Source organism: Micromesistius poutassou (genome assembly GCF_964030765.1).
Source record: "Micromesistius poutassou genome assembly, chromosome: 17".
NCBI classification, from domain to species: Eukaryota; Metazoa; Chordata; class Actinopteri; order Gadiformes; family Gadidae; genus Micromesistius; species Micromesistius poutassou.
The window spans coordinates 12,329,581-12,352,090 of record NC_140287.1 but is presented as its reverse complement, the minus strand read 5'-3'; the positions used below and the strand labels follow the sequence as shown (position 1 = coordinate 12,352,090).

General features: G+C 45.1%; 3 protein-coding genes across 4 annotated transcripts in view; 2 read left to right on the top strand and 1 right to left on the bottom strand.

Moving 5' to 3' along the window:
• The first annotated feature begins 25 nt into the window (after positions 1 to 25).
• On the top strand, positions 26 to 6,064 carry LOC311362177 (E3 ubiquitin-protein ligase MSL2-like). 2 transcript variants are annotated; one of them, XM_084481991.1, is made up of 4 exons: positions 26 to 530; positions 644 to 947; positions 1,376 to 2,835; positions 4,082 to 6,064. In XM_084481991.1, the coding sequence occupies exons 2-4, from the start codon at positions 806 to 808 to the stop codon at positions 4,388 to 4,390; spliced, it is 1,911 nt and encodes a 636-aa protein (XP_084338117.1). In that variant the 5' UTR covers positions 26 to 530; positions 644 to 805; the 3' UTR covers positions 4,391 to 6,064. The 2 variants fall into 2 exon arrangements, with proteins under 2 accessions (XP_084338117.1, XP_084338118.1); XM_084481992.1 differs by having other exon boundaries at positions 26 to 947.
• A 966-nt stretch (positions 6,065 to 7,030) lies between these two features.
• LOC311362764 (tumor necrosis factor ligand superfamily member 10-like) lies at positions 7,031 to 10,890 on the bottom strand (the record flags this gene model as incomplete). The annotated part of the gene is made up of 6 exons (XM_084482670.1): positions 7,031 to 7,435; positions 8,283 to 8,515; positions 9,673 to 9,786; positions 10,002 to 10,047; positions 10,146 to 10,295; positions 10,777 to 10,890. 6 exons carry the CDS (start codon positions 10,888 to 10,890, stop codon positions 7,226 to 7,228), a joined length of 867 nt encoding a protein of 288 aa, XP_084338796.1. The 3' UTR covers positions 7,031 to 7,225.
• An 8,707-nt stretch (positions 10,891 to 19,597) lies between these two features.
• Positions 19,598 to 22,510, top strand: part of ppp2r3a (protein phosphatase 2, regulatory subunit B'', alpha) — a 55,267-nt gene continuing 52,354 nt past the window's right edge. Inside the window, exon 1 of the mRNA XM_084482320.1 lies at positions 19,598 to 19,725. The gene's annotated coding sequence lies outside the window, so the exon portion shown is untranslated. The remainder of the gene's footprint in view (positions 19,726 to 22,510) is intronic.

Genomic DNA, 22,510 nt, shown 5'->3' with positions numbered 1-22,510 from the left:
AGGAGGAAAAGTGGAAAACCAAATGATTGATGCATTGTGAACGGCTAGCTGCCAATGTTTTGGTCAACATTAAGGGCTTGTTATAGCAAAACGTGCCACATTATATCGTTTTTTTAAATGCTACGTTTCACTTCGAAGCATATGTTTAGAGAAGACTGACGGGACTCAAATCTTCCGAATCAATATTTAAGTTAGCTCACTGTGCTAACTTGATAGCTAGCTTTGTTTACATCGGCTGCGCGCGTGAATTCTTACTACTGGCTTCATTCGCCGTTAATCTTTGAGCTGTAGGAGGACGGAGTTTTAATGATTTCCTACGATTTGCCATACTATGCACAATCCCCCTAAAATCTGTTTATGATGTGCTAGTAGATATTTCGGTGCTCGTGGCACCAGCTAACTCTTTGGACCATAGCTGGTGGGATTTTCTAATTCATTGTCTGGAAATGGAACTATTGATGTGAGAGACAAACCGTACGAGTAACGCGAGGAGTGCTTCGTCCCACCATAACTAATTTAATTGTGATCAGGTAAACCTATAGTGAATGGTGCGAAAACAATGTTATGCTAACGTGCAACTGGCTATCTTTACGCTCTAACACTTCGCGCGTCACATTTCATTATGCTGTTTTTCGGACTGCAGCTGTCTGCCTTCCTACACGCGGCCGGATGAGTTGGGTATTGTTGTGGTGAGAACGGACCAAACCACGGCAGATCACTCCATCCACCCTGGGACCCGTCTCAGTGCGTGGCTGGGTTTATTCCCCCCCTGGGCTCTGTTTCCCAGAGGCTGCGGTGCACAGAGATGAACCCTGTCAATGCAACCGCTCTGTACCTGTCCGCCAGCCGGGCCGTGTTCCAATGTGACCCGCGGAGACCCCAGACCTTTACAGAGATGTACAAGCTACTGCCCTTCTTCCGACAGTCCCTCGCATGTTTGGTCTGCGGTAAGAATCTCTTCAATATCATGTTGTGTTCATCATGAATATGTAAAAAAATAATAATAATCATGAATCGTGATTAAAAACATGAAAACGCACTGATTTGATTTCCTTATCAAATTACACCCGTTGTGAAATTTGAGTAACATTTATTCCCTGCCGCGTTGGCAAAGCCGTTGACACAGCTTGATAAGCTAACTATGGTCTCCTTGGTAACCGAGGTTGAGCTCCTAGAAGCAGCTGCCCTCTTCATCGCTAAGCGAGTCGCGTCGTAACGAGACAGACGGCCCCTTGTTCTTTACTATTAGATGTTGATGAACACAACCAACCATCTGGGATACAGAGAACCCTATAGCATGCATATTTTATTGTATTCATCATGTTATTGGCTACATGGTAATAACGTGGTCTTGTGTTGTTTTTTTTGTTGCAAGGCAAACTGCTTCAAGACCCAATTGCCCCCACACACTCAGAGTGCCAGCACTATGTTTGCTCGGGATGCAAAGGCCAGAAGATGCAGATGAAGCCACTGTGCAGCTGGTGTCGGGACTACTCCTGCTTCCAGGAGAACAAACAGCTGTCTCTGCTGGTTCAGTGCTATAGGAAGCTGTGCTTGTACGTCACCCAATCCCCGCTGCTGCAGCCAATCAGCAGCCAGGTGGGCGGGTCTCCAGAGCTCTTGGCCCTGTTGGAGGAGGTGGTGTTCATGACGGACGAGGAAACTCTGGATATAGAGCCAGACACAGAGGAGCCCGCACCGGCGGACGAAGCTCCCTGTGCTGTCGAGTCCCTTACTCCCACTGAAGCCCCGCCCGTACCTGCAGAATTGTCAGCCCCGCCGCAGTGCTCTTCCTCAGAACCCCCATGGCCCAGTGCGCAGCAGGACTGCAACGGGACTTCCGTGGAGGAGCTGGGTCCCTCCTCCCCGGAGCTGGAGGTGTGTGAGCTGGAGGAAGAGCAACAGCCGTCCCCGGGGAGCCTCTCTGCCGCGTCCTCGGCCAGCTGTGGCGCCCCGGAACCGGGGCACGCCCCTGGAGCATACGCCCCCCCACAGACCTCTGTCTGCTCCCTCCTCGACGAGGAGTCTAGCAGAGAGCTGGAGGAAGGGGAGGTGCTGCTCCTCAGCGTGGAGGAGGTTCTGCAGACGCTGGACCCGATCCAGCCCATCGCGGACTCTCCCGAGTCACCGCCCGAAAGCACTCACACTCACACACACGTGCACATCCCCTCGGACAGAGGACACACGACACAAATGTACATACGCTTGGACACAGGGCACAACTACACACAGATCCAGCCGGACAGGACTCGCACGTTGGTTGGCTACAGTAGTGCTCGCATGCACGCACTCGTAGCCCCCTCAGACCCGGCCCCCTGCCATCCTCCGTTCCGACCCAACAGGAAGAGGTCTCGGTCAGAGAGCGACAGGGAGCGGGTGAAGCCTCTCCCCATCGCCTCCATCCTGCAGGGCGCCACGGAGCAGCATGACAGCCCCTCCGTCCCCCAGACCCAGCCCCCGCCCCACCCACACCCACACCCACACCCGTCCATGGCACCCTCTCACACGTACTCCTCCCTCCCCAATGGCTCCGCCCCCAAGCCCAACCGCCCTTCACCCAACTACACCAAGGGCCCCCGTAAAACCGTGGACCCGGTGCCCAAGAAGCCTTGCAGCAAGCCTCGCAGCAGCGGAGGCCCCAAGCCCAAGGACCAGCGTCCCAAGGACCAGCGTGGCAAGGACCAGCGGCTGCCCTCAGGCTGTCTGGTACCCGCCGTCAAGCCCCCCTACAAGAAGCCTGTGGAGAAGAAGGGCTGCAAGTGTGGCCGGGCCACCCAGAACCCGTCTGTGCTGACATGCCGGGGACAGCGGTGCCCATGCTACTCCAACCGAAAGGTGAGACCCTGCAGTTTGCTCGTGTTTTCCTTTTCAGAAGCTGCTCTTTGGTTATTTTACTTAAACTTTATCCTATTATATTGCTAGACATCTATATATCTAAAATAAAGTGTCTTATACAGGCTGGGTAGGTTAACTTTGTATTCACGGCACACTCTGTAATAAAGCGGTTAATAAAGTTGGAACACTCGTAGGACAATCCGTGGTCAAGGTCTAGTGTGTTGATTGACAACTGAAACCCTGAAGCAAGCAGTTAACACCGCCTGTGACGTGGACCGCTGAGTCGGTCTTCTGCTCCCCACTGTAGATGGCTTTATAGCGGAGCACTTAAGGACATTAGCATTAGCACTAGGCTTGGGCGTTATCACTGTATTACTCAGAAAATACAGACGCTCCCCTTTCTATTAAACTGTAGAAAATGACATTTAAGTCAATATGTATTTTGGCCAAGTTTTGAAGAAGGATAAAGCCTATAATTAAATAGCCCAAAATGAAGCTCTCCGCCATTGCATTGTTGTTGAGACTGAAATAGGTTTGTTCCCCAATAATTAGCGGCTGGCCCCGGTTATGCAGAGTTCCCCCGCATTCAACAAGGTTTTACGATAATGGCTGTGCAGCCGTAGTGTCCCGACCTCAAAACTGAAGTGACAATTATAGCAGCATAGCGCTACTGTTGGTGGTATATTAAAACAAATCACAAAAGTGAAATGACAAAATACCCTGCCCTAAACGGTACCCTAACAAAACGCAATTAAACGGATATAACTCTGTTAAGAAGTGTATCCGGCCACCTCTACAACAGTAAAAAGCAGGTAAAACTGTCCAAGGGAGCTACGGTTTGGTCATAACGCAAACGGACTGTATATATATAGATATAGATAATTGAATCGTTGCACATTTGTTCTACAGTGCGTTAAACGCATCATTCACATGTATTTAACTCATGACATTTTCTCAACGCCTCTGCAATCTCCTAATGGATGTGTGGTTCTGTCATGATCGGATGTGAATGACGTGTGTAATCAGAGAGAACCAGGCTCCGTCTCCACGGAGACCGGCCACTGTTTGATGTCATAGATGTGTCATATAAATTAGCCAATGCTGACCCAAATGGACGCGTACATTGTCGTTGTACTGTGAAGATCATTTGTTTGTTTTCACAAGGCGGAGGCGTTGCGCCTGTCCTATAGCCAGCTGGGGGAAACCCTGATATCTAAATATATCTCTTAACTGCGTGATGTTGCAGGCGTGTCTGGACTGTATCTGCCGCGGCTGCCAAAACTCGTACATGGCCAACGGTGAGAAGAAGCTGGAGGCCTTCGCCGTGCCGGAGAAGGCGCTGGAACAGACACGCCTCACGCTGGGCATCAACCTCACCAGCATCACCGCCGCCGCCCTCCGTAACCCGGGCACCGCTGCCACCATCCACGGAGGCCACACCCACCTCCTTAACGTCGCCACGGCGACGGGCTCCCCCATGGCCACGGCCTACCTTGCCCCCAGCCCTCCGCAGGACCCTGCTTACAAAGACAGCCTTGAGCTGCTGATTGGCTGAAGTTTTTTGTTTTTTGTTTTGTGGCAGTTGATTTTTTATTTTTTTTTTAACTGCTCAGCGATGACTGAATGTGACGACTGGTTGGGCTGATGGATGGCCGCGAGCCTCTCTCTCTCTGTCTTTGTGTCTCTCTCTCTCTCTCTCTCTCTCTCTCACTCTCTCTCACTCTCTCTGTCTGTCGCTCTCTTCTGCGAGGGATGCCGACTGAGGCAGCTATTGATCTAAGTGTGTGTGTGCGTGTGCGTGCAGACATGGGTGTGCCAAAGCTAGTCTTTTTTTGTAGTGTGCCTGAAAAGTGAGTGTCTTGTTCTTTGGGGGCCCTCAAACACACATGCTCACACACATGTGGTTCCTAGTCTGTTCTGCATTTTTTTTTAAAGGCCACAGACATCAATAACAAGTCTGTGTGTGTTTGTGCATGCACCTGGACACATGCCAAATATTTGGTGCATATCGACAAACGACAGCATAATCATCTCTCATTCACCTTTCATACAATCTCCATGAACTAAAGTATTAATCACTGTTGGTTTCAGGTGGTCGTTAGAATCAGGGACAGCCCTACTAAAAAATGTATTTTCTTGTGGTTAGTTAACATTTGGCTCACCTGTAAAACATATCTATCTGTCCAGTACATATGCCTTCTGTGTGTTTTTATAGCTGCCTGTATCTCAGACACTCTCAATGAATCCTAGTACTGTTGCCAATGAATTGGCTTTAATGGACTTGATGTGGACACTGCAGGCTAGAAGATAAGTGTTTGTCTTGCTCCGGCGGTCGTGCGTATGTATGTGTGTGTGTGTGTATGTGAGTTTGCCTACCTGCTGAGTTTTACTGTAATGTCAATGGGAGTGGGCACCAGGACACGAGCACTTAAGTCTGACAGATTGGCCAATTACAACCTTTCTCGGTTACCATAGCAATATCGGCACCAATGGGCTGAACCCACACTAATGGAGCCTTCCAGCTTCTCTCACACAAAAACACATCCATGTCTGTTTACAGAGCTTCTGAGGAACCAGTACAAGCATTGTAATTTATTTATAGTTCAATATTACACTATATATTTACAGTCAATGTGATTTCTGTAATGTTACAACTCGTTTTCTAAGGGGATTGTAAAACGCTGTGTGTTGGTGTGTATATATGCGTATAGACGAAACAAAGCCATACAATTAACACTATTATTCAGACAGAACATCCTTGGCCTGCTCATGTTTGTCCCCAGTTGAAGTGTTTGGCCATGGTGAAGACCATGGTAAAAAAAATATCTATATATATTTTTGATACCAGTCCAGGGTGTTTGCGTGGACGCCTATGTTGTTTTTGTGGAAAGCACCTTGGATCCCCTCATGTAACTGGGAGGGTCCATATCTGTCTGTTTTATTTTGTGTGTGCCTGTTATCTACTCGTGTGTTTGTCATGGGGACCAAAAAGAGATTTTAAGTGAGGTCAGAGGTCAAAACAAAAAAAAAAACCTGACTTCTTAAAGCCAGGAAGTAGTGACTAGATTTACAATTTATGTGAGTGTGAGCGAGCGAGCGAGAGAGCCTACACGTGTGTGTGTGCAATGTGCGATTGTGTCAATGTGTAACTTTTGGGCATTACTTGAACTGTAACACACATTTGTTTTTAAATGGAATAACTGCTGTTGCAGGGGAGACTGGTCGAGATGTTCACTGCCACATTATGAAAACAATACATCATGAATTAAAATAGTAGTTTTTTACTTTTTCATTGTTGTTTGTGTGTGTGTGTGTGTGTGTGTGTGTGTGTGTGTGTGGGTGGCCTCAAGAAGCTGCCAGGTGAGCAGGAGGAGGGTGAACTAGAATCACTTCTTCTACCAACAGATTGTGCTTTGTAACCTGATTAGGAACACCAGCTCCAAAATAGTTGCACTTATACCTGACAGCCAAATAGGGAACATCTATTGGCTATATTTTCCAGTTGAATTAAGATGCATGTCATTAAAGAGAAGGTAGGGGTTTGACACCTTAGTCAAAGATGCCTACTGCTAGACTGGACATTGGGGATCAAACCCAGAACTTAACAGATGGGATTGGAACCAACTTGCACTTTCCTGCCACAGTTATGTTCACTAGTTTCTTCATATTTCATAGCATAACTATGTTGAGTCACGTTCAGTAGGGAACACCAATCAGATAACTATCCACTGAATAGCTTGTATTCGGGTGACACATCATGGCATTAAGAAACATTTTCCAAAACAACTGGCAAGCACTGCCATATTTCCATATCCTTATAATTTAACATGGAACAAAACGTGTCTCTGCTTAAAGCCAGTGAACGGCGTATAGACATTATGGTAATCAAACTATTACTATCTATCTATTGACAACACTGTACTTTCAGAATAATGGCTGTGAATCATATTTCATTCCTGAAGCAGATGATCGAGTATCCACCACATCTAATGGCAAACTGGTTTTCTGCATCACTATCATTTTTTCTCAATTAACAAAATGTATAAAACAAACAAAAAAAACAACAATGAAGAATACAGTGTATTAACATAATAAAGATGATTCACATCATATTGGACACAAACTGAACTTGTGCTAAAGTGCTGATCCGTGGTGAAATTCCACATTTAGAGATGTGCCACATTTCCAACATCACCGTAGTCTTTAAGTCTGTTTTCCCAGTTTCACAGTTCCAGCATGGATCCAGCACCCATGGTAGTTCATACCACACAGATTGCTGTGAAATCCCACACCATAGTCGTTAAGAATTAGTCCATCACAAAACAGACCCAAGACTTTGCCCTGATTGTTCCTCTGGTAATCCACCAATTACGTTGATTGAATGGAGCAATTAGCCCACGAGGAAGGCCCCAAAGTAGCTGGTCCTGCCGTCCATCACCACAGTGCTGACGTTGCTAACGGTGATGAAGAGGCGGTCGGCAGGCTGCAGGTGGGCGGTGCCGGCCTGGTGCAGGGAGAAGAGCCCGGGCTCCGGGCCCCGGGCCCAACACACACTCCGGGAGGACTTCATCAGCAGGATAGGGACGGTGTAGGAGCTCATCTACAAGGGGCCACACAACAGCGTAAGACAAATATTTAGACCTAAGTCATTTGAAAGACACTCCCATAGTGATGGGCAGCTTAAGAACAAAATAAATGCAATCAAACTGACAGTGACTGCAAGGAATTGTAAGTGGACAAAAGGTTTGTTTTTTTAAAGGGAGGATATTATGCCCCCAGGTGTGAGTGTGATTACAAGTCGTTTGAAAATGTGTCTTTTCCTTTTTCAAGTGACATCACAAGTGGGAGTGTCCACGTACATGTATGCTGGATAGATCAGTCTACCAGCCTACACAGTGGACGGCAGCAAATGTTACTTATCTATCCATCATACATCTAGGTGGACACTCCCCCTTGTGATGTCACTAGAACACAGGAATAGGCCGATTTCAAAAAGCTTTTAACGGAGTGACAGTTAAGTGGGAGTGCCAAACTAAATACTGTTACTGTTAGGCCTTTGTGCATCTGTGAATTATTTAAAAGCACTTGATGACTGTTGAAGCAGGAATAGTTAGGCCTGCAGTATGCCTTTGTTTGAGTTATATAACAAAGGCTAAGTTGTTGAACATTTCATCATAATTGATCATTAAAATACCCTTGATGATGATGTTCACAATGCGATTATTGTTCTTGGGAGGGGTGGCACTTGAATGTTGGTGCCCGGTGAAGTGTTACTACGGCCCTGCATGAAACCTCCCACGGTTAAAGCTGTATGTCTTACCAGGCTATAAAAAACGAAAACGTTTCAACAGAAACAATGTCACTCGATGACATCCTTGTAGTTTCCTGACTTGTGGTACTTACTCTAAGCCCCTGGCCCCGCCCGGCCCCCACTGAGTATGCCTCACCTTCTTGTAGATGTACTGGACCAGCTGTGCGTCTTCATGCTGCCGGGCCTCCCCCACTGCCTCCCCTACCGAGGGCAGTCTGAAATAGGTCTGGGAGTAGATGAAGTACAGGCCGGCCCGGGGAACCAGCAGGTCCCAGCCCCGCAGCTCCATGTTCTGGAGGAAGGCCAGGCCGCGCTGACCCTCCCATGGCCCCACGCGCTCCCCGAGATACCCCCTGCTGCTGCGGGGAACTGTACACACACGCATACGGGCATGCACACACATAACACACACATGTACACAGACAAACACAGGCATACACACACACACAGGCATACACACAGAACAAGTATTATAAGTATAACAAATATTACTCAAGAACATCGCAAAAGTAAATGCCCACTCCTAAACACATATACACACTCGTCAAGTCAAGTGGTTTCAGTATGATTGGGAGGTAAGACGTTTTAAAAAGTTCAGACCAAAGCATCCCCAGTTAAACGAAAACGGACAAATATATAGGTTGAGCTAGCGTTCTGCTAGCTCAACTTATAGCTCACTGCTTCACTTCTGCTAGCATCACAAAATGACATGAACACATGTGTCCCTGAGCGGCTTGCAACAAGACAAAAGCCTCTTGAACGGAACGCAACGGAGGCCAAGGTTCACAGATTGATGGCGTAGAAGAGAAGGGAGGCCTGAAATGCGTTCTCCTTTAAAAAAAAACGGCTCCCAGTAGTACGACCATAGCTCCCATTAAGACGTCCATGGTTAACGTCTTGCTCACCCCTTGCTCACACCGAATGAAGGACCACCAAAGTAATGCGTGTGCATTAGAGTCAGTGGTAACTGAGTATTACCATCTGTTGTTCTTTTAGGTCAAAACAATGTCTATTGCTGTGTTGTTTTCTTGTACCTTTTTGTTAAAGATGTTATTCAAACATGTTACAATGGACCTTTGACGTTGACTATGAAATAGCCATGCCTTCTCTCCTGGACATTCTGGAATCATGCCGTGATTAGAAAAAGCTTTCAAAATGCTGCAATCCTGGATTATTGTATTAAAAGGTGCTGTAGTTAATATTTAAGAGCTACTGGCCTAGCCATCCGTCCACTATTGGTGAGATGTGCTGGGAGAATTTCTGTTTTGAGTTGGCCTATTTATGAGCCTATTACATAGGGAGGGAGGAAGCAGAGAGGGAGGGGAAGTTTTTTGTTGTCTTAAAAACCTTGCCCTCTTCTACTCTCTTTTTACAACTCTCAAACCGGACCTAAATCACATTTAAAAGCTCTTCAATTGCACTCTGGGAAAAAGGGAAAGATGTTTGTGGAGCTTCTGGGGGGATATGGCCCCTTTGGGTATTAGCTTGTGAAGCAACTCTGAGGATGGAGGAGACGTGACCCTCACCCTCTGGTTGGCTGGAACAGGGGACGCCAGTCACATGGGCCGCTACTTTAGGGAGAGGTTCCCCGCGACGGACCCCCGTCGGGGACAGCGCGGGAACCCCCCCGGTTTGCCTATCTGTGTGAGAGAGAGAGAGAGAGAGAGAGAGAGAGAGAGAGAGAGAGAGAGAGAGAGAGAGAGAGAGAGAGAGAGACACACACACACACAGACACAGAGAGACAGAGACAGACAGAGAGAGATATTTACTTAATGGTATTTTAAGATTGACTCATCTGAGTTTGGGGGAATAACAGATGCCTGCTGGGCATAATCAATGAGGACATTGTTCTTACTTTTCTTCAGCATGAACATGTCCTTATGGAGTCTCTCAGCCATAGTCTGAGGAAAACAACGATTTTTAGAGAGTGTTAAACACTGACGTGAATCTTAAAACAGCTTTAACACAAGAAGGCAGTCGTTTTAGTCTTTTCTTTCACCTTTTCTATTCGGTAGTGGAGCTGTTGCGTGAGCTGCCAGCAGGGGTCGCTCTTTTTCGCTTCGTCCTCTGGATCCTCAAGCCCGGGCGCGGATCTCAGATTGGCGTCCATCAAACATGACATGCTACTGTGGGAGAAGCTCCGTCTCATCTGCCGATATGAATGCAGATAACGATCATTGGCCTGTTGGTAACGATCTCTGACCAGGGTTAAGTTGTCAAAAATAGAAATCTCATTTTTAAGATTGTCTTTCTACGTTGACAATGTCTGGCACACAATTATTTTTTCTTTTCTTTTTTACATTGTTTTCAATTATAAGGCGGCTACACTACAGTAGGTCTAGTGCCTTATTTCCTACCATTGTTCACAGATGCCTACTTTGAAACCCTTCTCTAATCGCACATTGTCTACTTGTCTCGCCCCAATTCACGAACAATCGGGCAGACATTTCTAATAGATATGTAATGATTTTAAATCGGGAATCCCCACTCATAATGGAAACGTGTGTAATTTCTAGTTTGGAACTTGTTTTTCATGTTACCCATCCCCGATCCGATATAGGCTAGTAGCCTATTTAGAACATAGTTAACTTTTTTGTCGCATACATTAGCATAGCCAATAGCCTACTTACCGTGTTCAGCACGTTGTTTAAATACATAAAACTAACAACAACCGTGATGGTCTGTATGAACACGGCTGCCAGCACGATGAAGCCCAGGCAATGGAAAGAAATCGAAACGGCCATGTCAGCATTCGTAGATCGTTAAAAATATATAAATAAATAAAATAAAAAATAAAAAAGGGTTAACTACTCCAAGAGTAGGATCTGGGCACGCAAGACCAAGTCAGCTCAAGTTCTGCGACACTTCTTCGCCTTTCCCACTGGGCTGAGAGAGTGTGCGGGGTAGGTGGGGCAGAGGTAACGAAGCGGAGCACAAGGAACCACTCCGCGCTGTGACTTCTGTTGTCCGATCGCGTTTTTCTATTCCTTTAGTTTGAGCACAGTTGCCGTGGAGGCGTAGTGTCGATAGTTCAAGGCTTTCGGGGTCACGAAAGTCACGATAAGGGGGTGGTTCTCTAGGTCTAACTTCAACGGTAAATATCGAGGTGACAAGGCTCTTGCATTTTTGTTGTTCTTTCCTGGCACTGTAGGAATAAGGTCTTAAAAGAAAGCTGCAAGGCTGTGCCAAAAAGCTCTTTGTTACACTGAAGGCGTGTATCTCTGCGGAGTCATCAAATATGCACGCTTAACCTTAGCTGATTCTTGTTGTTGCCGTGTTTTCATGCGCTAACCTCTGGCTTCCCCTTCATTGTTGGAATAAGGAAATGCGAGAGGCACTAAAGGAATTCTCCCTCCGGGATATTGATGATGCTGGTCCACTGCCAAAAATACCAATACCATCATTACCCTCCAACATGTTCATACACGTCTCTCTCTGTCTCAGTCTCTCTCTGTGTCTGTGTGTGTGTGTGTGTGTGTGTGTGTGTGTGTGTGTGTGTGTGTGTGTGTGTGTGTGTGTGTGTGTGTGTGTTGATGTTCATACTCTCTCTCTAGAGACAGCCAAAAGTACCAATAACATCATTACCCTCCAACATGTTCATACTCTTTCTGACAGCCAAAAGTACCAATACCATCATTACCCTCCAACATGTTCATACATGTCTCTCTATGTCTCAGACACTCTCTCTGTTTGTGTCTGTGTCTGTCTCTCTCTTTCTCTCTCTCTCTTACTTTTATACAAATGTTGTTGCATCAACTTGTGCACAATGCATCCATGCGGTTGCTGCGAAAACTGTGATCACACCACACGGCTCGCACGACTTGTTATTACGCAGTATACTATAAATACATCTACATGCAGGAGGCATAGGTTAGGTGATGGGAGCACTGTCGTACCCTGAAGCATCCTGGGGATCTGAGACCACTCGAGCTGTCTCATGTCCTCGGCTCAATTGATGTGTCGCGGCGCAGGAAGTGGAGTTGCTTAGGTGCTCCTGTAGTCCGGTTTCCCAGGCTTGTCATGGGGGAGGCGGCACACACACACGCACACACACACACACACACACACACACACACACACACACACACACACACACACACACTCCCCCGGGGGCCAGGAAGATGACACCCTGAGAGCCACGCCGGTCTCTCCAGTCCCAGAGCTCACCGACACAACCCAGGTATTTAAAAAAAAAAATGTGTGTGTGAGAAACAAAATTAGACTGAAAAAGAAAAACGGTCAAATTCCAATGCAGGGAGTCGTGTCCTCCTCGCCCCCTTCTTCTCGTTTATTTTCCGCCTTCTGCTTCTCGAGAACCCAGGGAGAGATGCAGCGGCCCAGTTATTATCTGATCTCTGAACTCATAAGTTCAAGACGCATATGTTTCCTAGCAAGCTTTCGCCGTGTCTCAAACTCTGGTTGTTGTGAAATATCTCCAAAGTATTGCAAAATACTTGGCGGGCTGAAACACTGTAAAAAAAAAAAAAAGAAGCTATTAAACCCAGAAATCCGGTCCTGATTTATTAGATAGGCCTACCCATGATATCAGTTGAATCATCGTGAACTCATCATCATTCTTGGTTATTAAGTAAACCAGTAAGGCAATTTTACATGGAAATGCAAAGCCAGTCCCCCTCAACACACTCACACACAAAAAACACCACCCCCTGACACACGCTTGCACACTGACCCATTCACACTGCACTCGCACATACAATAAAAAAAGACACACAGACACACTGTATAACTCTCCCGACAATTATCTTGTGGAATTCCCCTGAATTCCCCAATATCAGCATTTGTACCTCAGCTTCATTACATAATGGTGATTACTAGCTAAATAAATATACTATATATACACAGCATCATTACTATGAATGTGTGTGGGTGTCTGTTTCTCGTTCTGTGTGGGTGAATTTTTAAGTGTGCTTGCGTTTGCATTGGTGTCATTGTGTATCACATTTAGCGTATTTTATGAGACGCTTGTATTCAAAGTGAGGCTGAGTAGGCCTACTATTTCGACATTTATTGGACATTTTTATCCAAAGCGACTTACATTGAATACGGATACAGGTACCTTAAGCAGAAGAGGGTTAGGAATCTTGCCCAAGGATGCCGATACAGTATGCATGTATGTAGGCATAGTCTACAACCCAGGTAAGGTATGTTGATAGCAGACAAGAGGACGTGTGCACCCATCTGTGCTAGGGTTAAAACGTGTGGACTTACCTGCTACTACCAATGGCTCGATCAGTGTTTATTTTTATTTTTTTATTTTTTTTTGTTAGGCGTTAGGTTATAGGAACTAACAAATAATAACGAATTAGGGTGTTGAGAACTCAGGCCATACTGCATGCATGGGTATCTTAGACTCAAGAACTCACAGTAAAGGACTTTATTTTGCGTCCGACCTCTAGGCCTACATTGTGCAATTTGAGTGACGTCAGGCCTGAACTAGCCGGCCCTGCTTGGGGGGGCATTGGGAGGTCTAGGCGGGGCACATGGAGTGAATCACTAGTAGGGGGTCTGGTGGGGATCCTCCCTCTGAAACATTTGAGCCTTTTTAAACACGTGTCCTGCCTTATAAAATATCACACTGTGCACATTTTGGAGAAGATTATTTTTTAAAACTCTAGTGTTTTAAGTTTTCTCAATTTTATTTTTCCTTGTTTTGGCCTGAGGCGACAAATTCATTTCAGAGATATTTAATATATTTGGTATAGGTCTACTTAATATATTGCATATAATATATACAGACATAATTAACCCAGTTATATTTCACATTGGCGCCATCATTACTGGTGACCTTCGTTTCCAGCAAGGTGGATGGTGTTTCCTGGGCATTTCATCTCACGTTATTTTTATCATGCACGAATGGGTGCTTCTGTCCTTTTATCTCACACCACGGGTGGTTGTGCATGGTCGGAGTGGATCCCATTTACCTCAGCGATGAGAAGGAAATATATGCAGTCACGCGTGAACCGCTAGAGGTCACTGTTATGCAGCAGCTGAGAGCAGCAACGGATAGGGACAGAGAGCTACAGCTGTCACAGCTGAGAAGCCCCTGACTGCAGCCCGCAGACGCTCAATGTGGGCGGAGTCAAACGTTTAACCCCGTCCACATTCAGCACCGCTTCAATGTGGGCGGAGTTTTCTGTTTCAGGCTTTCCGATTCATTTCAGGTCAGAAATGACCTGATGAAAGAAGAACGGTCTTTTGCTGTTGACACATAAACCATGCAAGTAAATCTTTGACACCCCAGCTCCAATTAGGTCTCATTAAGTCTCGTTGTCTCGTTACACGCTTTCTAAGTTAATATGACACACACTTAAATCTACACTCACATTTATTAAATGTATCTAAAATATTTGTTGAAAGGATTCAACTTCATCCCTGGCTGTGGAATCTGTCTCTCCCATATGTCATTTGTCAAATTCCCACCTCTTCATTGACACGACAAGTGAAACATGATTTCTGTATATCCAAGGTACCCTAAGGAGGGAACAACCTCTCTTCCCAGTACACGCACGCGCGTCACTTGTTTGCGAAAGTCAGAGGCATGAATTACAATTAAAAATTAAATTAAAAAAAAAGATCAATATCAATCAATCGATATGTATTGGTTATCATATGTCCTGCAGATGGGAAATCTCGTCATCCCAGCTGTGTGGGATGAGCCCCCAGGTAACCACTCACAACCAGCATATATATATATATATTATACTTAATATATGCCATAGGCCTACTGCTCGAAACCCCAGCGTGACTTTTGACAGCGACCTAATGTCAAAATGTCAAAAAAGTGTGTTTGTGTTTTATGCATATCAGAACTATCTCAAAAGGTAAAGTCTCTGGTCACTCAAATTCAAACAGGGAACTGTTTTAATAAATGCATAGTTGATGTTGTTACTAGTCATCCAACAAAGTGGATGACTGTAACTTTATTGTCTTTATTATGTTTTTTTCCCCAGTGGTTCCCCAATAAACTAAAAACATGCTTTTCTTTGATACATTTTTTATGAAATCATCTGTATTGAAGTACTACAGATGATTTCATAAGCAAAAGAAACACGAGAAAATCATTGTCTCCATGATGCAACAGTTGGACGCGTTTGGTGTTTGGGTTTGTGTTTTATGTTTTGGCCACTAGATGTCGTTCTTGTTTTGATTGTGTTTGGTTCCGGTTTTATTTCTTTCATCCAGAGTTTGTGTTCTGCATTTGTGTCCGTGTCCAGAACATTATCACTCGTTTGTCAACTGAATCATTATCACACGTTTGTTGATTGATAGGAACGTAATCTACTACAGATTATTGTATACACAAAGTAAACATTATCATTGCTTTCTGATTTAAAAAAAGCAGTATAAAGAACAGAGTAAAGGGATCTCACAATATCCGAAGGTTCCCTCAGTGTGACTCATGGGGTGCACCAGACAGCTGAATCCCATGTCTGAGAAGTTCTCTCAAGTATTCCTGATTTCGGTTTATCCCATTTGAACACACCCAGAGTACTATGATCAGCAATATTTAACCAAAACATTTCAGACCAAGTTAAAAAAAATGCAAATTGAGATTTATTTGTCCATCTTGGCTCAAGATACATTAACTGGTGCAATAAAATATCCTAACACACTTCTGATAGTACCATATTTGTTATTTATAATATATGTTACCACTTACTCAATGTTTCTTCCATCTTTATCTCCTGTACTCTATTTTTTTCAGAAGGAGTCAAAGTTGAAAAGTTTTCCGTCGGTTTCCTTGGGAAACCTCAGTTCAGAAGAGGGACGGCATTGTCCATCTGCCACGGCTCACATCAAAAAAGAATCCTGGAAACATGCAGAAGGACAGCCAGAAGGGTCAAGGGTCAAATGTCTTTTGGGGACTCATGTGAATGGGCAGCAAGCCATGGCCGTGACCTCTAACCTGGAAGTAAAAACCCACAGTGGTGCACTGTCCCACAGCAGTTGTGGTCCGTCAGTCGAGTGGATCGGAGGTCTGAACGCTCGGAAACATCAGCAGAAAAGGCCTTCTGGCTTGAAAACACTGAAACACACACAGACACACAGACAGACACAGACACACACACACACACACACACACACACACGCACATATATACACACACACACTCACACATGCCCAGCCGACGCCCAGTTTTACTCCCATGATCCTCTTTGGCCTTAATAGGATCCTGATGTCATGTCCCCCCCCCCCCCCCCACCCCCACCCAACACATACTCAAAGACGTCTACCCCTGGAGCCTAGTGAGGTACAAATCCCACCCCGTCCTCCCATTCTCTCTCCACCCCACACCACCCGGAACCAGGGCAGTTAAAGGCGGTTTGAACACTAACACCCCCCTCCTGCTGCGGAGAGCCACTGATGAGATCCAGCTGTTGTGGTTCTAAAATGGTCTGGTTAACTCAGGACAGACAGATAGAAGGAAAGATACATGAATACATAGATAATAGGATAGATAGATAGATAGATAGATGGCTAGATAGATAGATAGATAGATAGATAGATAGATAGATAGATAGATAGATAGATGGATAGCTAGATATATGGATAGATAGATAGATAGATAGATAGATAGATGGATAGCTAGATATATGGATAGATAGATAGATAGATAGATAGATAGATAGATAGATAGATAGATAGATAGATAGATTTATATAATGATAGCTAGGATAGCTATAACACAGATAGATAGGTTAGACTGTATGGCCACACATTCTGTTTGTGTGCCTGTATGTGTGTGTGCGTGTTATGTTTTTGTGTGTGGGTTATTTCAGCGTGACCTTGCTGTCCTTGTTCCTATATATACAACACTATATTTTCTGTTGCTTTCAGCAGGAGCTCAGAGCCAGGTGTCTCTGGGCTGTCTGCAAGTTGATGCGGGTTTGTGCGGTGTGTGTGTGTGTGTGTGTGTGTGTGTGTGTGTGTGTGTGCGTGTGTTAGAGAATGTGTATCCGAATGAATGTGTGGGTCTATGAGAGAGGAAATGTGTGTGTGTGTGTGTGTGTGTGTGTATGTATGTGTGTATGTGTGTGTGTGTGTGTGTGTGTGTGTGTGTGTGTGTGTGTGTGTGTGTGTGTGTGTGTGTGTGTGTGTGTGCGTGCAGATAGAGGACCTGTGGCCCATTGTCAGTAAGTGTCAGCTACCAAGGCTTCTGCCTCACTATACCGCCCCATGCTTCTCTATTTATCTCTCTCTCTCTCTCATCACTGTCTCATTTTTCTTCAGACATGGATACATAAGAGTCCTCTTATGTGACATTTGCTTCCTATATTAGTATTTCTGTTCCAGAAAACCCTAACCAAGGCCTCAAAAAAACCCAGGACACCAACATCTAAGCACCACAGGCAACAAGCAAATCTATTGAAATATATTCAAATACATATTTTGATAGTCATATATTTTTTTGCATTTTATAGGTTGATAAATTAACATAACTTGTGGCTAATGTAATTAAACAATCTCGAATGATATTGGATTGAGGAAATAAATTAACTGGTAGTGGTAAAACGTCATGACATTATGTCATGACGTTATTTCAGCATGACATAACATTATTTACGTTTCATTCCTTATTGTTGGAATATTGATAACAATATCCCCAAAAGACAGGTTACCTCCTCAATGCAACACAGTGGATACACTATTATACCTGCAGCGTTTGCTTAAACTAGATGCAAGTGACATATTTTTCCTGATGTGTTCCTGATGGGTTGTTGAAGGTGGCTCTTTTCTCTTGTTCCACCTCTTTCTCTTCCTCATCTTCCTCATCCTCCTCCTTCTCTAAGGGTAGCCTGGCCCCCCAGGTTTATTTTTACACTGCGGGGCAAAGCACTGACCGGCACACACGTGCATGCTCATGATTACAGGAATGCACGCTCTCACACACACACACACACACACACACACACACACACACACAGAAAGTGCACAAAGAAGAAAGCAATGAAAATGTACACTTTAAATAGATTCCTGTCTCTGTCACGCACACACAGACAGGCACATTGGCTTGCACTCTCTCTCACACACACACACACACACACACACACACACACACACACACACACACACACACACACACACACACACACACACACACACACAAGGCAACAAAGGCATGCACTGCACCCATGCTTGCACTTGATTTGATAAAGCCAACGTGCACGCATACATGCGCATACAACTGCCCAACACACCCACCAGTTAATGCTTGATGCTTAACGAGGTTATTATAGGAGACATATTTCGATTTGGAAACAAATCGAGGTTAGTGTATAGTAATGTGTGTGTGCCTGTACCTGTGATTCTTGAATTTGTGTGAGTATGCAGATGTGTGAGCCCGTAGGAGGGCTATCTGTGTGTGTGTGTGTGTGTGTGTGTGTGTGTGAGTATATGTGTATATATGTGTGTGTGTGTGTGTGTGTGTGTGTGTGTGTGTGTGTGCGTGTGCGTGCGTGTGTGTGTAGGTGTGTGTGTGTGTGTGTGTGTGTGTGTGTGTGTGTGTGTGTGTGTGTGCGTGCGTGCAGAATCCTTGGCGCTTTAACAGCCGAAGCACATCATCCGTCAGTGGGCCCTGCTTTCACTCATCGACATGGTAACATCGCACCATCCTCAGTGCAGCCACTAAATGCTAGCCCCCCTGTTCGTTCGTCATTATACCCCCCCCCAACCCCTCCGACCCCTATGTTTTTCTCCGTGATGGTAAATAACTCCCTAAATATGTCCCCTCTGATCATAAGAACAGGACGTGTGCTACACAAGTTACGTGTGTGTGTGTGTGTGTGTGTGTGTGTGAGAGAGAGAGAGAGATAAGAGAGAGAGAGAGAGAGAGAGAGAGAGAGAGAGAGAGAGAGAGACAGAGAGAGAGACAGAGAGAGTGTGTGTGTGTGTGTGTGTGAGAGAGAGAGAGTGTGTGTGTAAGAGAGTTTGAAAACGTTTTCACTAAATCAAATCCAAAGGTTTTATTTATTGATTTATTTACATCAACAGTGGTTGAGGTGAAAAATTGCCTATCCCTTCAATCTTATCCTAACACATCAAGCTTCAAGCAGAGCCCCCCTCCCCTTATTAAAGGAATTCCTAAGTAGGACCCAAGTGATACGATGCAAACGATGGATTTATTTATTCGAATGAAAAAGGGGTTAGTTCCACCGAAAACTAACGAATGTGTGTGTCACTCGAGGCTTTCTCCCGCCCCATTGTGTGCGTGTGTGTGTGTGTGTGTGTGTGTGTGTGTGTGTGTGTGTGTGTTTGCGCGTGTGTGTGTTCTCGCCGTGTGTTCTCGGGAACTCCCCCCAAATCCCCAGTTCCTCGCGCTGCTCATTTTCTCCACGAGCTGTCACCCCCACACAGCTTCAACTGCACCGGAATCCGCGCGTGCTGCAGCGAACGTCCATTCCCCGACACGGAATCTCATCATCGGCTACACTACTACTATATTCCGATCCGAAAAGCGGCTATTTCACATGGCTGATATCTGCAGTGGAGCGGCGTCGTGACTTGAGTTTGAGAGAGAGAGAGAGGGAGAGAGAGAGAGAGAGCTGCTGAGAAAACCGGTAAGAGAGTGTCTACTGTGCCTTCTTTTTTAGGGCTAAAACTTTACAGTCCGTTTAGCGTCTTCTGTGAGAGGGCATATTTGAGTCTATGTGTGAAAGCTACAAATGTGTGCTTTATTGCCTCCAATGCTAAAACGCGGTGTATTGTATTGGTCAGACTACTACTGAATGCCATCTTGATGTTTTTGACTGGACGCCTGTAGTGTTATCATCGGAACACACTAGTCAACAACTGTGCAATACTGCGTTCGACTCCCGTGTCGGGGGAAGTTTGTTGATTTCATGCATTAATTATAACGTATCATTGGGCGTTCATGGAATGGTCCGAGGTGGGTTGACTTCAGTCACTGTGGATGAATGTGTGTCAATGTTTACGATTTTGCATATCTGACTTGAAAATGTACGATTTCATACATACAGTCAGACACTTAGGCGCGCGCGCGCGTGTGTGTGTGTGTATGTCTGTGCGTGTGTGGTGATACCCTGTCAGATCCTGCGAGGTGGGGGTCAGTCACAGTGTCTCACCTCTGGAATTCTCCTAGAATAGACCTTGGACACACACGCACACGCGCACACACACACACACACACACACACACACACACACACACACACACACACACACACACACACACACACACACACACACACACACACACACACACACACACACACACACACAGAGGACAACTTCGGTCTGGTGGTTAACAAACACCTCAGGTTGGACCAAGATTGCCCTCATTACTCTTATTATTTAAATGACCAGCTGGGTGTTACAAATTGAAGTCCCAAACTAGTTTAATGTAATTTACTACTGTACCACATCATATTTGCCCTTCTCCTTATACGCCATCACTTCATGAACCAAACCCCTCCAAGTGGAAATAATGGTTTTTTTTACATTATTTTCTTCTGGTATTTCTAACATGACATTTACAGTGAGGGTGTTTTATGAACTGAACTGGAAGAAATAATAAGAAAGTGATACAAGTAATAATTTAAAGCATTTTTCTTACCCTTGGTGACTGAGTTGTTTACATCTATTCCTGGGACTGAAGCCTGTCCCAGAGCACTTTATTGGTCAGCTCAGATCTCAGACTCCCCGATAGGGATGAGCAAAATTGCACTGTAATCTAATGTGATCTAATCTAATATAATCCCTACCAAAAAATCCCTTACTAAGAATTAATACATAGTGGTCAGATTAAGGAAGGCATTGTGTGTATCTAGTAAGTGGTTAAGGGGTGTCATGTACTTTGATAGTGTCATTATGTGGAAGGAATAATAGCCAATCACAAGGTGGGAAACATACACTGATACTGATCTGATTAGCCAGTTGGGCAGCGGACACGACACAGGCTGGCAGGCTGTGTGTGTGTGTGTGTGTGTGTGTTTGTCTCAGACAGCGTGAAAGTCCTGCAAAGTATGTCTCTAGTTGTGTGTAGTATTTGTGTGAAGGGATGTCTCTTGCTCTGTGTGTGTGTGTGTGTGTGTGTGTGTGTGTGTGTGTGTGTGTGTGTGTGTGTGTGTGTGTGTCTCAGACAGTGTGATGAGCCTGTAGAGCCGTAACTTTAGACTGACTGGACAGACTGATGCATGGATGGGCACAAAGACCCCTGTGCCTGAGCTGTGGGGAATGTTGATGTTCCATACATCTGTGTGTGTGTGTGTGTGTGTGTGTATGACGATTAGTGTGAGAGAGAGTGCACACTTGGCCATGTAACCATGTATGCATTTATGTAGCGGCCCATAAAACACTAGCACACAATCCCCACCATACATTACACACCATATATCCTTTTGGGTCCCCCCATCCCCACACGCACACGCACACCCTGGGTCCAAGTTCCTGTGGGAATGGGGGGGCCCAAATTCACTCCCAGGGCTCAGGGGCATACCCTTGGGAAAACATTTTTAGGACTTTTTTGGAATTCTTGCCCTCTCCTCAAAATTGAAACAAAGAGGCTATACTGAATATGTAACTGAATGCCGTGCTTCAATGAACAAATGCATGGCTCTGTTTCTGATATTTCATTGTAGTTGATGTTATATTAAAGGTATTGGTGACATCATTGGGAGCCGTAGTGATTGCCAACTCAAGTGAAGTCTGCAGGCGAAACCACGCCCTCCTCCTCGCAGCTACAGTAAAAACTCTACCATTAAGAGGAGCTTTTGTGTGTGGGCCAGCATTCACTTAATGGCTATTAATTCACCCTGCATCATCAAAGTGATATAGGAAGACACTCGACATTCCCCGAGGAGTTTCTGTCTCCCCCTCTCTCTCTCGTTCCTTCTTGTGCTCCGACAGACAGACAGAGAGGGAGCCAGAGAAATGCAGAGAGAGTGTGAGGGTCATAAAAGTCGGGAAAGAGAAACAGGGAGAGAGACAAAGAGAAATGCTCTGTATTTAGTTAGTGATAACTAAGTGACAAGATAATGTGTATCGTGTGTGTGTGTGTGTGTGTGTGTGTGTGTGTGTGTGTGTGTGTGTGCATTCACACAGTGGAATATATATATTGATTAACTTGAGCCCAACACTGACACTCTTCATCCAGCCTCTTCATCCAGCCTCAACTCCTTTTGTCATGAGGTAGGTAGAAAAGACTGTAGGTTGTGAAGAAGTCACTCTACATTAAACTAGCTATTTTTCCTTTGTGTAGTGTGTCAGAAGTATATAGCGTATTCATCCTATAAATCAATGTTTTATCAATCAAATGTATAGGGTAGCATGTAAGAACTACAGGCAGAATTGCTATAACTGCTGTTATGACTATTTTGCTAAATTT